The 17103-nt window shown below is 43.2% G+C and overlaps 1 protein-coding gene across 4 annotated transcripts in view; it reads left to right on the top strand.

Annotated features, from left to right (window-relative positions):
* Window positions 1-17103, top strand: part of stx17 (syntaxin 17) — a 104193-nt gene that overhangs the window by 27571 nt on the left and 59519 nt on the right. For 3 of the 4 annotated variants that reach the window (XM_080208499.1, XM_080208516.1, XM_080208489.1), the window contains one exon: window positions 12346-12411. The exons of the other annotated variant lie outside the window; for it this stretch is intronic. In XM_080208499.1, the coding sequence (XP_080064625.1) occupies window positions 12346-12411 (66 nt within the window). The remainder of the gene's footprint in view (window positions 1-12345; window positions 12412-17103) is intronic. 4 annotated transcript variants of the gene reach the window in all.

The following is a 17103-nucleotide window of genomic DNA, read 5'->3' as shown; positions in this document are numbered from 1 at the left end:
TAGCTATCTGTTCCCACAGTTATTTTGAGTGTGTAAGTGGAACTTCTGAACTGCTGTCTTCTTCCTCAAGTGAATTGATTAAAAGCCTTTGAGCATGCTGTCCCATGTTGCAGCATTCTCAGACTAGATGCGTTTCCTACATGGCTTTCATTATCTGCTCCAGCTACAATGCATCTCCTTCTTAAGAGGTGCAGGCTAGCTTTAAGCAGTGCAGGTTTTCCTGAATGGCTCAAGGAAGCCAAGATTTTATTTTTCCCTGTTGATTTGTTCAGGCAAACAGTGCACTAGCTGCAAGCAGCAGAATGCAGTATGCATCCTGTGCTTTTATCAATGGGTGTAGGTTATGATCCCTGTGCGAGCTTTGGGGGGACCAACCAATTTAGGAGCGCCCCAAAAGTTGATAATCCAAAATTGGTGTCATTAATTTGATATAAATTGATTTATTCTGCCTTTGTCTCTATTTGATTTTAATGTTCTGTGGGTCCTAGTAAAGTCACCATAGTCCCAGATGATCATAGGCTATGATAGGTGGTGCTTTAACCTGAGGATCACCACACTTCAGGCAAGGAGCAAGGTTGAGAAGCTAGGCCTTCATGAATAACCTTGGCTGATATGGGAATTGAATCCACCACTGTTGGTATCACTCTGCATCACTAACCAGCTGCCCAGCCAATTGAGCTAAACAGATCCAGTGAGGCCTAGGACACAGATTTCTATTGCAGCACTTTAGGAGATCAATGTTGGATTAAATGAAGAAAAAATCATTGTGGTAATTCTGATATGCAGTAAGAGGTCTCACAACACCAGGTTAAAATCTAACAGGTTTATTTGGTAGCAAACGCCACTAGCTTTCAGAGCACTGCTCCTTTGTCAGGTGAGTGGGGAGTTCTGATCACAAACAGGGCATATAAAGGCACACACCCACTTTATAGTAGGCACGGTAGCACAGTGGTTAGCACTGCTGCTTCACAGTGCCAGTGACCTGGGTTTGATTCCCAGCTTGGGTCACTGTCTGTGTGGAGTTTGCACACCCTCCTTGTGTCTGCATGGGTTTCCTCCAGGTGCTTCGATTTCCTCCCACAGTCCAAAGATGTGCAGGTTAGATTGATTGACCATGCTAAAATTGCTCCTTAGTGTCCTGAGATGCGTAGGCTGGAGGGATTATTGGGTAAAGTATGTAGGGGTATGGGAGTAGGGACTGGGTGGGATGCAGACTTGATGGGCCGAATGGCCTCCTTTGTACTGTAAGATTTCTATCTCTTTTCTATGAATGCGAGTCTTTACAGCTAGTTAAGTCTTAAAGGTGCAGACAGTGTGAGTGGGGAAAGCATTAAGCATAGGTTAAAGAGTTGTGTATTGTCTCCAGACACGACAGTAAGTGAGATGTTGCAAGCCCAGGCAAGTCATGGGAGTTACAAATAGTGTGACATGAACCCAAGATCCCGGTTGAGGCTGTCCTCATGTGTGTGCAACTTGGCTATTAGTCTCTGCCGTGAAGGCCGCCTTGGAGAATGTTTACCCGAAGATCCGAGGCCGAATGCCCCTGACCACTGAAGTGTTCGCCAACGGGAAGAGAAAGTCTTGCCTGGTGATTGTCGAGCGGTGTTCATTCATCCGTTGTTGTAGTGTCTGTATAGTCTCCCCAGTGTACCATGCCTCGGGACATCCTTTCCTGCAGCGCCACAGCGAAAAACTGCACTGACCTTCTCAGAAGCCAAACATGGGACACGGTGGACAGAGTACCTTTTGTTGTCCAGTACTTCCCCGGAGCAGAGAAGCTATGACATCTTCTCTGGAGTCTTCAACGTGTCATTGAAGACGAACATATCGCGAAGGCCATCCCCACACCACTTCTTGCCTTCAAACAACCGCACAACCTCAAACAGACCATTGTCGGCAGCAAACTACCCAGCCTTCAGGAGAACAGTGACCACAACACCACACAACCCTGCCGCAGCAACCTCTGCAAGACATGCTGGATCATCAACACAGATGCCATCATCTCATGTGAGAATACCATCCACCTTGTACACGGTACCTACTCTTGCAATTTGGCCTGATACGCTGTAGGGAAGGATGTCCTGAGGCATGGTACATTGAGGAGACCGTGCAGACGTTACAACAACGGATGAATGAACACCGCTCGACAATCACCAGGCAAGACTGTTCTCTTCCGGTTGGCGAACACTTCAGCGGTCACAGGCATTTGGCCTCTGATCTTCGGGTAGATGTTCTCCAAGGTGGCTTTCATGGCACACGACAGCACAGAGTCGCTGAGCAGAGACTGATAGCCAAGTTCTGCACACATGAGGACGGCCTCAACCGAGATCTTGGGTTCGTGTCACACAATTTGTAACCCCCATGATTTGCTTGGCGTTGCAACATCTCATTTATTGTCCTGTCTGGAGACAATACACATCTCTTTTTAACCTATGCTTAATGCTATCTCCACTCACATTGTCTGCACCTTTTAAGACTTGGCTAGCTGTAAAGACTCACATTCCAATCAGTATGCTGTAAACTGAGTGTGTGCCTTTGTGTGCCCTGTTTGTGATCAAAGTCCCCACTCACCTGAGTGGGGAGCGCTTTGAAAGCTAGTGGTGTTTGCTACCAAATAAACCTGTTGGACTTTAACCTGGTGTTGTGAGACTTCTTACTGTGTTTACCCCAGTCCAACACTGGCATCTCCACAATTGTGATATACACCATTCTTAAGTATAGTCGTGAAATTATGTCAGTAAAATAGGCTGACACTTTAGCCCCACACTGAGAAAGTGCTGCACTTTGAGGTGCTGTCTCTTGGATGAATTGTTAAAACAGATCCTTGTCTATCCTCTCAGGTAAATGTAAAATATGTCATGGCACCATTTGAAGAAGAACAGAGGAGCTCTCCTAGTGTCCTCAAATCCCTCCACTAATATCACAAATAAAGCAGATTGTCACACATTATTTCATTGCTGCTTTTGGAATCTTGCTGTGTGCAAATTGACTGTTGCATTTCCTGTAGTACCACATTGATTACATTCAATAAGTATTCTTTAGCTAAAACACTTTAGAAAGTCCAGAGGTAGTGAAGGGAACTATGTAAGTTATTTTGTTATGGTAATGGTGTATAACAGATCACTCAGAGTCAGAATTGCTGTGGCAACATGCATCTTAGCATGTGTTTGTAGTTTGGGGTTATGAATAGTGATGGTGGAGACCCCAACTTTTTCAACCACATGGCTGACCAGGAATCTCTCCTGCTCTTACTTTGAAATATGTTGGAAGGAATTGCAGATTGATATAGAATTGTTTGACCATGATATGAACCCACCTCCTTTGGCTTTCAGGTTCTGGGGTGGGGGGGACCCAAACATATTGCTTCTGGCTCAGTGACAAAAATGCTACCCACTGCTCCACAAGACCATTCCCTTCTTTATTCTGACTTACAAATTTATTATATTGTTGGGATTGCAGCTTGAATACTCTTTATGTTGCTTAATTCAACTGCTGTCCGTTTATTGGTTAGTGTTCCTTGTATTTGTACATGGTGTCACAGGTAATGCAAAGTCTTGTGTAAATGTGAGTTTGAATATTTACATGAAAACAATTATGTGAGCAAAATCTGTTAGGTTTATCTGTATATGTGCAGTGACAAGCCAAACAAAATACACCTGTCTGAATTCATATTTTACAGAATTAAGGAGCAGGGTTTTCATTCATATTTGTGCTTCACTTAGAATTCACTGTGCAGGATAATGCTTGTAACTTTGTTTCTCCATTGCCTTTCCAGTCTGTCCCTAACTCTTGATCTTCAAGGCAGCCAGTAATGGATGGTAAAGAATGGAATTGAAGATGTGAGGAGGAGAGGGAAGGATTGGCTGAGGATTTGTTTGAAGAGGGAGAAGCTTCCATGTTTTACGTTTGGTGGTTTGAAATTGTGGAGTATGGAAGAGATATGAGGTCTCTATTTTTCAGAATTTTGTGATAATGCTTTAGTGCTTATGGGGTCCTGTAAATCTTGTTCATGAGAATCTTACAGCGTTTGGATTTTGAATGCATCAGGACTTTCATATCTGTGCAATCATAAGGTTTGCGGCTCCAAAAAGTTGTACTATTACCCTGTTCTGTATCCCCAGCAACTCACTGGAACAGTGTCCACTGCCAGGACCGCACCCCGAAAAAGAAGTCACCTTTGAAGCATGCCTTAATTTCAAACTGATATGTGTAATCTAGGGTTGCCAGGCCCAGTCATGCAGGCTCTGGCATGGTGAGGAGACATTGGTAAAAGCACATTGGCCAATCTTTGCCTCCACAGATGCCTGAAAAAGCCTGGCTAAACCCACAAGGCTGCCAGAGTTCACTTGGCAGTCTCCTCACACAGCTGAGGACCTACCACAGTTTGTAAAGTCCAAGTGGTGATGGGATGAGCCCTTCATTGGCCCTTAATTGGCTCAATTTGTCTCTGGGTGGAGGGAATGTATTCCACCTTCCCTGCTGCTGGTAAAATGCAGTGATGCCAAGGAGGCAACAGGGGCTCTACTCCTTACCTTCCATTGCCATTTTATGGATGCATCTGTTTCCTTAATGTCAAGGAAGGTCACAATTTTATCCCACCTTTTGGAATTCAGCTCTTCAGTTGTAATGAGACTTGGAGTCAAGTATCCTTGTAGAACACAAACTGGAGGCTGGTGAGCAGGTTATAGCTGCTTGAAAGCATTGTCAAGAGCACTTTCCATAACTTTATTGATGATCAAGAGTAGAATGATGGAGTTGTAATTGGTTGAATTGAATTTAATTTGTCCTACATATGTGGGCAATTTTCCATATTGTCAGTTGGGTGCCAATGGTGAGCTGTACTGGAACTGCTTGGCAAAGGTTGTGGTGAGTTCCGGAACACATTTTCAGTATTAATGTCAGCTTGCTATTACTATATTGTTTGCTGTTTCCAGTGTGCTCAGCTTGGTCCCTTGTGGAGTGAATTGGTTGGCTGAAGACTTGCATCTAAGCTGCTAGAAACTGAGATGGATCTCTCACTCAGCACTTCTAATTGAAGATGGTTGCAAATCCTTCAGCCTTGTTTACTGCACTTGCATGCTGAGCTCCACCATCATAGAGTTGCAGCTCTTATTAAAGAAAAGCCTCTGGAACTTTCTGGTGGATGTCAGATCCGTTGCATCTACCTTTTGGGGAATGTGAGAAATATTTCATTTAAGTGGCACTCACCTGGCAACAAACCAGAAGTTCTCACGTTGGCCAAGCGCAAGTTTGCAGTTTTAAGTTATTGCCAATGCGTGGCTGCACAACAAAATTGAACAGTCCTGTGGCTATAGACTGCACACAACAAAAAAATTAGAGAGGACTTTGGATGTGAGTGTACTAATTGGCTTAATTTGAATATTCCTATCACAACTTTTGCAACGTTGTTCGAATTTAGATCTAAAATAGAGAATGGGCTTGGAGAAGTGATAGTTTTTTTTTGAATTGCAACGTTACCCTCATCTGCAAGATGTTACTGCAATGTACATTTGTGATGTACGATTTGGAATATTGTCCTGTTTGTGAAAGTGTAATTTTGCAAACAGATTTCAGCATATTTACATGCTTGCAGTGGTGACGTATTTGTTGCTATGCACTAACCAGAGAAAAGCTCTCTCAGCCTGTCAGGAAGAGATCAGTATCTAGGAGGAAATATGAGAAATGACTAACCAATAGGGGTATAATAAATAGTTTGCAAACCCCAAACTGGTGGTAGTCAGTCAAGTGTACCAGAAAACAAAGCACTCAGTCTTCATTCTGCATATCATGTTTTTCTATATACGTTGGTGTTTTTAATAATTGCTTTATGGAATAGTTTTGATTTCTGTACAAGGGAAATAAACCTTTTTGACTGGGTTAAAAGAACTATGTAGGACAAAAATATACTAGAAGAAAATAATAGGAGCTAATACATTTGAATGATTTATCTTCGCTATTTTATTGGAGAGTATAATCCTGCTTATTTAAAATAGGTTAATTCTGTTACAGTAGCGAGGTAGGTGCTTAAATGTTGCACAAGGAATGTCAAGCATGTTAACTACCATTCTGCTGCTATAACTTAACAGTAATTTATAACCACATGTTGAAAAAGCTGTGAAATAGAGCAGTTTGATCAGCAGCTGAAGGATTTAATATCAGGTTAATATCTGTCTTTGACCCTGTACTAGAATATGTGTTATAAGATTTTGTTTCCTTCATGAAGCTAGTTGGAATTAATTTATCAAGTTTTATTTTTATCAGCATGCATTCAATTATGTAATCAAGTTCACATCTATGCAATTGGGTTGACAGTAGGGCCAGCTGTGCTAGTGAGCCCGTTTTGTTTTGTGCACGTGGAATGTACTGCTGTGCGGTATTCTTGTTGCTCAAGGATTTTAGTTCACATCAACAAAGTTGGTTAAAATTTCAGAATTTGATAAAATTGTACAGAATAACAGCAAGCTACAAAATGCTAGAAGGTGCAACATCCCACAATCCAAATTTGAGATGGTGGAGGGGATGATGGGGGGGATTGGTGAGGCTGTGTCCCGACGCAGCCCTCCAAAAAATAACTTGCGTTTTGAATGATAGTAGACCATAAGACGTAGGAGCAGGATTAGGCCATTTGGCCCACCAAGTCCGCTCCACCATTCAATCATGGCTGATACTTTTCTCATCCCCATTCTCCTGCCTTTTCACCATAACCCCTGATCCTCTTATTAATCAAGAACCTATCTGTCTTTGCGTTAAAGGCACTCTGACCTGGTCTCCACAGCCTTCTGTGGCAAAGATTCCACAGATTCACTAGTCTCTGGCTGAAGAAATTCCTCCTCATCTCTTTTTAAATTATCAAACTTCTAGCCTGAAGTTGTACCCGTTGGTTCTAGTTTTTCTTACTAATGGAAACATCCTCTCCACATCTGCTCTATCCAGGCCTCGCAGTATCCTGTAAGTTTCAATAAGATCCCTCCTCATCCTTCTAAACTCCAACGAATACAGAAGTCCTCAACTGTTCCTCATACAACATTCTCTTCATTCCAGGGATCATTCTTGTAAACCTCCTCTGGACCCTTTCCAAGGCCAGCACGTCACTCCTGAGATACGGGGCCCAAAACTGCTGACAATACTCCAAATGGGGTCTGATCAGAAGTACACCCCTGCTCTTGTATTTTTGTCCTCTTGAAATGAATGCTAACATTGCATTTGTCTTCCGAACTGCCGACTGAACCTGGGTGTTAACCTTGAGAGAATCTTGAACAAGGACTCCCTGTGTTTGTGTTTTTCATTTCCTAAGCATTTCCCCATTTAGAAAATAGTCTATGCCTCCATTCCTTCTTCCAAAGTGCATAACCTCTCACTTTTCCACATTGTATTCCATCTGCTAACCTGTCCAAGTCATTCTGCAGCCCCCCCGCTTCCTCAATACTACCTGTCCCTCTACATATCTTTGTATCATCTGCAAACTTAGCAACAATGCCTTCAGTTCCTGCTTCCAAAAGGTTAATTGTGGCCCCAACACCGACCCCTGAGGCACACCACTAGTAACCGCTGCCACCCTGAAAAAGATTCCTTTATTCCCACTCTCTGCTTTCTACTAGACTACCAATCCTTTATCCATGCCAGGATCTTACCCTTAACACCATAGGCTATTAACTTATTTAACTGTCTCCTATGTGGCACCTTGTCAAAGGTCTTTTGGAAATCTAAATAAATCATATCCACTGCTTCTCCTTTATCTAACTTCCTTGTTACCTCCTCAAAGAACTCTAATAGATTTGTCAGACATGACCTCCCCTTGATGAAGCTGTGCTGACTCAGTCCTATTTTAAAACAGCGGTGTTACATTAGCTACTTCCCAGTACTCTGGGACCCTCTCTGCCATGATGTGGATGTGCTGGCGTTGGACTGGGGTAAACACAGTAAAAAGTCTGACAACACCAGGTTTTAGTCCAACCGATTTATTTGATAGTAAACTCACAAGCTTTCGAGGGGACTGCCTCTTCGTCAGGTGAATGGAGAGTTCTGGCCTTGGACAGAGCATATAAAGCACAGACAGTGTAGAGATTATTGATTAGAATGCATTAGATTCGCATTCTAATCAGTAATCTCTACACTGTCTGTGCTTTATATGCTCAGTCCGAGGCCAGAACTCTCCATTCACCTGACGAAGAGGGAGTCCCCTCGAAAGCTTGTGAGTTTACTATCAAATAAATCGGTTGGACTAAAACCTGGTGTTGTCAGACTTTTTACTGTGTTTACCCTCTCTGCCTCCAGTGATTTTTGAAAAATCACCACCATTGCCTCCATAGTGGATCACAGCTCCTTTATACTTATTAGTTTGCTACTGCTATTGTGCATTGCTTACCAAGATGGATTTCATCCCCTCAAGTACTTGATGGTTGTGAATGATTTGGAATGTTGTGGTAATGTAAAGGGCACCAAATGAGGTTTTTGTTTACTTGTGTTTTGTAATTGTGGCCCATGGAGTAGATAATTAGCTCATGCAGTAATGATATTTAAACACAGACAGAAGGGTAATATTAGATTAGTTGACTCATGACAACATACCTGAAAGATGTTCAGTATCTTTTTGGCTCTGCTGGTTTCCAGAACATGAACGTACATTATTTTCTTTTGAGGCAAGCAGATTTGACAGTCAAACTGAGCTTCTCTTCAGTAGGGAAGGCCAGATGGAGTTGTGCCTGTCAAACCCTTAACTAGCCAGCCTTGGACCTTCCATAGGATTTGGGAAAGTTGCTAACCAATCAGAAGTTGCTGCTGTGGTAATGTTCCTGGCAACAGCCCAAGGATCAAAACTGGATCTCAGGGCACAAGTGAGTGGGACAAAATGGAGGTTATGGAGAGTGATTGCCAGAGAGGAAACACAGAAGGGGGTTGGAGGCAAGGGCAGGGACATGGCATTCAGCAGCACTTTGCTCCCTGCCCTTTACATAAGAACATAAGAACATAAGAAATAGGAGCAGGAGTAGGCCATCTAGCCCTTCGAGCCTGCCCCGCCATTCAATAAGATCATGGCTGATCTGTCGTGGCTCAGTTCCACTTTCCCGCCCTCTCCCCATAACCCTTAATCCCTTCTCTTGATGCCAGTTCCCTCAATTGGGCACTTGAGTGTCTGTCCCTCATTAACGAGGGACCTCTGAACCTGATTGGAAACGTTTGCCTGACCCTGGGAATCTGGTGCCAAAACTCCTTTCCAGTTCTCCTGGCCTCACGCCTGCCCCGGCCGGCTCCATTAAGTTCTGCAAAATGGTTACCCTGGTTAGGATCTCTTGAAGTATCACAGCTTAAAGCCTTGCAGAGGCTGTTGATTAAAGTTGCAAGAAGTACACATTGAATTTCTCAGGTCAAGTCTCTCAGTAACCACTATTGAAACTGGCAGACCCATTTTATATGAACTCAAGTCACTGGAGAGTTTTAAACAGTATGACCAGCTAATTGCTCATTGCTTCACTGTCAGAAACCTCCATCTGAAAGATATTATTTGCAGAAGATTTTACTTTATTGGGTAATTTTGGGCTGATCCTGGATTTGAAATTCAGTTTTAAATACTTTACTCCTTCTGCTGTCTAAACTTTACTTAATTTAATGGCAGGCAGTTAACTGACAGCAACATGTCTCATACAATCTATGAAGCATCCCAGAGATGAGAGTTCAGAATGTGCAGATTCTGTAGTAGCCTTTGGCAACTGTTCATACAGAACTGTTCATATAGAAAATAAATGGCTAAATTTGAGTTTTGCTGGGATCTGTGGTTGTTTTGATCTCTATGGAGAACAACAGACTGGAAGTTTTTGATGTATAAATTGCTGAAGTGTATGTAGGTCGTATGAAAGCTGTAAAGTTCAAGGCACTGTGACAAAACAAAATAATATTCAGAATTTTATAATATGATTTTCAAATGTTTTCTAAACTTTACCTCCCCCCCACATTTTCATCTGTCACAGCTTTCCCTCTGATTTCAGCTTCTCTGCCATTTGGCCGTTCACACCCTTTATTCTCTCTACGGACTGCCATTAGCAGCATTTCCCCCTGGTCTCTGTGGATGTGACTTATCTTTCATTCCCTCACCCTGCAGTATAAATATCTCCCACTTTCTATGCCTTTTAGCTCTTACAAAGGGTCATCTGGACTCAACATCAGCTCTTTTATCTCTGTACAGATGCTGCCAGACCTGCTGAGAGTATCCAGCATTTTCTCTTTCAAATTAATAAACTGTTTACGTACTTTATCAGAATACCCATTGAACACTCAAACGTCAAAACAGTTGAATTTAAAATCGTGTGATTATATTTTAAATTTTATGTAAAGTCCATTTGGAATTATTCAGTGTTTATATACAAGGCACTAGAAACAACAAGTATTGTATGTCAGTCAGTGCTCAGTTGATGGAATCCTTGCCTCTGAGTCTGAAGGTTGTGGATTCAAGTCCCACTCCAGCACCTGAGCACAAAAATCAAGATTAACATTCCAGCAAGACACTAATGGAGTATTGCACTGCCAAAGGTGCAGGATTTCAAGTGAAATATTAAACTAAAGGCCCATCAATTCACTTGGTTGGTAGGATTATCCCCAGTATCTTGGCCAATATTTATCCTTTAATCAACCCTACATAAATGGATTCTGTGGTCTTTGTAGCATTGCTCCTAATAGGAGCTTGTGTGCTAGTACATTTTCCATATTACACCAATGAATGTTCTTCAAAAGTACTACATTGGATGTGAAGCACTTTGAGACATCCACTGTTTTGAAAGGCATTATGCAAATACAAGTCAAAGAAGAACAAAAACAGCACGGTGAACAGGCCCTTCGGCCCAACGAGCCCGCGCCGCCATCTTAACACCACCAGTCCCCCCCTCCACCCATGACCCTTATCTAATGTTTTATGGCCATCCACATTGAGGGAAACTAATTTAGGGACAATTTATTACTGCCAATCAGCCTAATAGCACATCTTTGGGGTGTGGGAGGAAACCGGAGCACCCGGAGAAAACCCACGCAAGCACGGGGAGAATGCGCAAACTCCCACAGACACCGGCCCAAGTCCATGTGTCTGCACAGCAATCGGTGATAGTCACTGAGCTGTCGTCTTGCCCAGTATCTGGTCCAGTTTAAGTACACACTAACGACATGAAGCACTAGGCCAATCTCGAACAACCAAGAGCAGCCCAAGTACGACCCATCGCGTGTATGCCCCTCGTTAGACACAAGGCGGACTGACTTAAAACCTGTGAATGAAAAAGAGAAAAAGAAACATTATTATTGTACCATATCCATTTACTTACCAGGGACGCCCCAACGCTAATGACCCTTATTTAAAACAATCTCCTATATCCACCCATCTCCAACCCACTCATGTGCCTGTCTGAGTTACTCTTAAACAACTCTAGCGTGTTTGCCTCCACCACCTTACTTGGCAGAGCATTCCATATCCCCACTACCCTCTGTGTGAAAAACCTCCCTTTAATATTTGTGTTATAGCTCTCCCCCCTCACCTTAAGCCCATGGCCCCTTGTCCTGTGTGTCTCTATTATAGGAAATAGCTTACCTCTGTTTACTCTATCTATACCCTTCATAATCTTATATACCTCTATTAGATCCCCCCTCAGTCGGCGTCTTTCAAGGGAAAAGAGCCCCAATTTCTTCAATCTTTCCTCATACCCCAGTCCTTCCATACCAGGCGACATCCTGGTAAACCTCCTCTGCACTCTGTCCAGAGTCTCCATGTCCTTCCGGTAGTAAGGCGACCAGAACTGGACGCAGTACTCTAAATGCGACCTAACCAACGTTCTGTACAACTGCAACATTAGACTCCAGCTCTTATATTCTATACCCCTTCCTATAAAGGCTAACATACCATAGGCTTTCTTCACCACACTCTCCACTTGCACTGCCACCTTCAAAGATTTGTGCACTTGCACCCCCAGGTCCCGCTGCGATTCTATACTCCTTACGGGCTTACCCTTTGTCATATAACTCGCCCCTACATTATTCTGGCCAAAATACATCACCTCACATTTATCCGGATTAAACTCCTTTATTTTAAAGCCCTTTGTTTTAAACTCTGGTCTTAGGTAAAATATGTGAACTGTTGACAATATTATTTTTTTTTAATATCCATGCTTAAAATTGTGTAGCTTTTGAAAAATACACTGCATTGGATATTTTCAGAAGACATACTAAAGATAAATTAGAGTAGATTTGTAGAACACTGAATTAAAAATCATGATTCTTAACAGTAATCCAGGTATTACATTTTCTGTGTTTGTTATCTTCAGAATACTGCAGATGAATTCTATGATGTAAGTATGCAATTCCTTTTTGCAGTACCAGCGATGGAGTCAATGGGACAAGCTGCATCAGGAACACATCAATGCAAGCCGTACTGTGCAGGTAGATTTGAATGCCTTTTTGTTTGTTATAGAATTTATCTATTGAAAATGCCATTCTCAAGTGTTTTCTTTCCTATACGTATTTGCTTGTTTGGGTTGTTAATCCAAAAAGGGAACCTTTCTGATGTGTTTTGTGAAATTATTAAAATATAAATTGCTTCATAGCTTCAGCACTTTTAGAATTTATATGGTAAATGTTTTAGGGGCGATTAAGGAATATAAAAGTAGGGAGGTCTTGCTGCGGCTGTATAGGGCATTGGTGAGGCCGCAGCTGGAGTACTGTGTGCAGTTTTGGGCGCCGTACTTACGCAAGGATATTTTGGCCTTGGAGGGAGTGCAGAGGAGGTTTACTAGGCTGATGCTGGAGTTGAGGGGGTTGAGCTATGAGGAGAGGCTGAATAAATTAGGCTTGTACTCGTTAGAGTTTAGAAGAATGAGGGGAGATCTCATTGAGATGTATAAGATGATGAATGGGATGGATAGGATAGAGGTGGAGAGACTCTTCCCGCTCAGAAAGGATAGTAGGACTAGGGGGCACAGCCTCAAGATAAAGGGGGGGGGGGCAGTTTAGAACGGAGTTGAGGAGGAACTTCTTCACTCAAAGGGTGGCGAATCTCTGGAATTCTCTGCCCGTTGAAGTGGTGGAGGCTACCTCGCTAAATATTTTTAAGACGCGGGTTGATGGGTTTTTGATAAGAGAGGGGATTAAGGGTTATGGGGAGAGGGCGGGAATGTGGAACTGAGCCACGACAGATCAGCCATGATCTCATTGAATGGCGGGGCAGGCTCGAAGGGCTAGTTGGCCTACTCCTGCTCCTATTTCTTATGTTCTTATGTAACTCTCCATAACATTAGAAAATAACATTAATTTTATTCATGTTTTTGGGATTTCCCATTCTAGAATGCTTAACCTTGTTAATGTTGACCTCCCTCAGCTGCACTTAGCCATTTCCATAGTGCTGCCGGTATACTGGTAATGTAGATTTGAAGTTAAACAAATTCTGCTTGGGATGAAGCATTGTTTGTTAATTTTATGACTTAGTACAATTTGATTTCAGTAGACCTTAGCCAATGCATTTTCCACTCTCCCATGTGTAATTAAAGCTTCAATGCAAAAGTTGATGGGTGTGATTTTCCTGTCCTGTTGTGCTGGTTGAGTAACGTAGTGGGGTGGGGAATGTAAGTGGGAGGCCAGTAATTTCCAGGCCACTTTTATTAGAACATAGAACATAGAACATAGAACATTACAGCGCAGAACAGGCCCTTCGGCCCACGATGTTGCGCCGACCAGCTTTTTAAAAAAAAAACAACACTAACCCACTAATCTAAACCTATTGATGTCATCAGCTTCACGCTGGGGATCACAAATGATCCCCAGCAATAAAGACTTGATGTGATAGCCTCACTGGTTGGAGCAGGGGCCATTGAGGTCCCCTGGAAGGTCAGAGGTGAGGGGGCAGAGCTCCTTGGGAAGTGCCAACTTGGCACTGCCCTCCTGGCATCCTAGCACTGCCAACCTGGCACACTTGGCAGTGTCAAGGGGGCGGGGCCAGAGGAGGGGCCGAGCCAGACAGCGGGGGAGGGAAGGGGTGAATTCTGCATTGGAGGGTGGGAACTGATGTGGGGCTGGCCAGTGGAGGCCGGGGCCGGCCATCAGAAGTCCAGTACACTGAGAAATCGGCGCATGCCCAATGCCTCCTGAGCACTCTATCAAAACTCAGCTCACTCAAAAAATGGGCAGCAAAACCTCTTATCTTCCCACCTGTTGAGCACTTAGAATTATTTTGGGAAAATCGTGCCTGATATGTTTATACATGGCAATGCAGAGGCACAGTTAATTTATAATATTCAGAAATTAGGAGATATGAACGCAAGGAACAGAATCTGCCATTCAATATCATGGTGTCTATATCAATCCTGCCCTACCCCAAATCCCTTAATTTACTTGGTGTTCAAAAACCAATCTCTTGAAACCATAAATGTTCTCATTGATGGAGCATTAACAGCTTTTGGAGGGAAGAATTTTCTCCTTATCTCAGTCCCAAGTTCTGACTCCTCATCCTGTGACTACGAACCTGAATCCGAGACCCTCTGACCAACAGAAACAGCTTTTCAGCACCTAAGTTTAATGTTTATTTGTGTAGGCTTACACTAACACTGCAGTGAATTACTGTGAAAATCCCTAGTCGCCACATTCCAGCTCCTGTTCAGGTACACTAAGGGAGAGTTTATCAAGGCCGGTGCACCTAACCAATACATCTTTCAGGAGGAAACTGGAGCACCCAGAGGAAACCCATGCAGTTATGGGGAGAATTTGCAGATTTCGCACAGACAGTGACCCAAGCTGGGAATCGAACCCAGGTCCCTGGCGTGCTATGAAGCAGCAGTGCTAAACACTGCGCCATCCCATTGCCACCGTGCTGCCCTGTCAAGCCCTCTAAAAATAGAGGTTTACAGCCTTCGGCTCAACTTGTCCACGCCACCCCTTTTTTTTAACCACTAAGCTAGCCCCAATTGCCCGCATTTGGCCCATATCCCTCTATACTCATCTTGTCCATGTAATTGTCTAAATGCTTTTTAAAAGACAAAATTGTACTTGCCTTTATCACTACCTCTGGCAGCTTGTTCCAGACACTCACCACTCTCTGTGTGAAAAATTTGCCCTTCTGGACCCTTTTGTATCTCTCCTCTTTCACATTAAACCTACGCTAGTTTTAGACTCCCCTACCTTTGGGAAAAGATATTGACTACCTAGGTGATCTATGCCCCTCATTATTTTATAGACCTCTAGAAGATCACCCCTAAGCCTCCAATGCTCCAGGGCAAAAAGAAGTCCCACTCAATCCAACCTCTCCTTATAACTCAAACAATCAAGTCCCGGTAGCATCCTCGTAAATTTTTTCTGCATTCTTTCTAGCTTAATGATATCCTTTCTATAATACGATGAACAGAACTGTACACAGTGTTCCAAGTGTGGCCTTACCAATGTCTTGTACAACTTCAGCAAGACATCCTAACTCCTGTATTCAGTGTTCTGACCAATGAAACCGAACATGTCGAATGTCTTCTTCATCACTCTGTCCACCTGTGACTCCATTTTTAAGGAGCTATGAACCTGTAACCTTAGATCTCTTTGTTCTATAAATCTTCCCAATCCCCTACCATTAACTGAGTAAGTCCTGCCCTGTTTCAGTCTACCAAAATGCATCACCTCGCATTTATCTGTATTAAATTTCACCCGCCGTTCATCAGCCCACTGGCCCAATTGATCAAATTCCCGTTGCAATCCGAGATAACCTTCTTCACGGTCCACAACGTCATCAATCTTGGTGTCATCTGCAAACTTACTAACCATGCCCCCTATATTCTCATCCAAATCATTAATATAAATAACAAATAACAGTGGACCCAGCACCGATCCCTGAAGCACACCGCTGGTCACAGGCCTTCAGTTTGAAAAACAGCCCTCTACAACCATCTTCTTGTCTTCTGTAATAAGCCAATTTTGTATCCAATTGGCTATCTCACCCTGGATTCTATGAAATTTAACCTTTTGCAGCAACCTATCATGCGGACCTTATCAAAGACCTTGCAAAAGTCCATGTAAATAACATTGACTGCACTGCCCTCCCCTTCCCTCATCTAGCTTCTTGGTTAGCTCCTCAAAAAACTCAAATTCGTGAGACATGATGTTCCACTCACAAAGCCATGCTGACTGTCCCTAATCAGTCCTTGCCTCTCTAAATGCCTGTAGATCCTATCTCTCAGAATACTTCTAACAACTTACCCACTACAGATGTTAGACTCACCGGCCTGTAGTTCCCAGGCTCTTCCACGCAGCCCTTCTTAAACAAAGGTATAACATTTGCCACCCTCCAATCTTCAGGCACCTCACCTGTGGCTGTCGATGATTCAAGTATCTCAGCTATGAAACTGCAATTTTTTCTCTAGCCTCCAATAATGTCCTGAGATGCACTTCATCAGTTTCCAGGGATGTATCCACCTTGATGCACTTTAAGACTTCCAGCACCTCCTTCTCTGTTGTATGTACACTCCTCAAAACATCACTGTTTATTTTCCCAAGTTCCCAAACATTCATGCTTTTCTCAATAGCACATACTGATGAGAAATATTCAGTTAGGATCTCATCTATCTCTTGTGGATCCACACATAGATGACCTTTGTGATCCTTAAGAGGCCCCACTCTCTCCCTAGTTACTCTTTTGCCCTTTATGCATTTGTAGAAGCTCTATGGATTCTCTTTTATCTTATCTGCCATAGCAACAAATGTCATATGTTTCAATAGAATTGTGCCTCCGTCTCCTAAGCTCCAGAGAAGAAAGGTCAATTCTACTCAGTTTCTGTTCATAGCCTTCTCATCCCATGAATCAGTCGAATGAACCTTCATAGAAGAATCACAAAATCCCTACAGTGTAGAAGGAGGCCATTCAGCCTATGGAGTCTGCACCAGCTCTCCAACAGAGCATCTTACCCAAGCCCTATCCCTGTAATCCCACTAATTTACTCTGCTAATCCCCTGATACTAAGGGTCAATTTAGCATGGCCAAACAACCTAACCTGCACATCTTTGGACTGTGGGCGGAAACCGGAGCACCCGGAGGAAACCCACACAGACACAGAGAACGTGCAAACTCCACACTGACAGTCACTCAAGGCCAGAACTGAACCTGGG

Source organism: Carcharhinus amblyrhynchos, chromosome 2 (assembly GCF_965287045.1).
Source record: "Carcharhinus amblyrhynchos chromosome 2, sCarAmb.v2.hapA, whole genome shotgun sequence".
NCBI classification, from domain to species: Eukaryota; Metazoa; Chordata; class Chondrichthyes; order Carcharhiniformes; family Carcharhinidae; genus Carcharhinus; species Carcharhinus amblyrhynchos.
The sequence above is the reverse complement of the archived record's forward strand: the minus strand, read 5'-3'. Positions and strand labels throughout refer to the sequence as shown.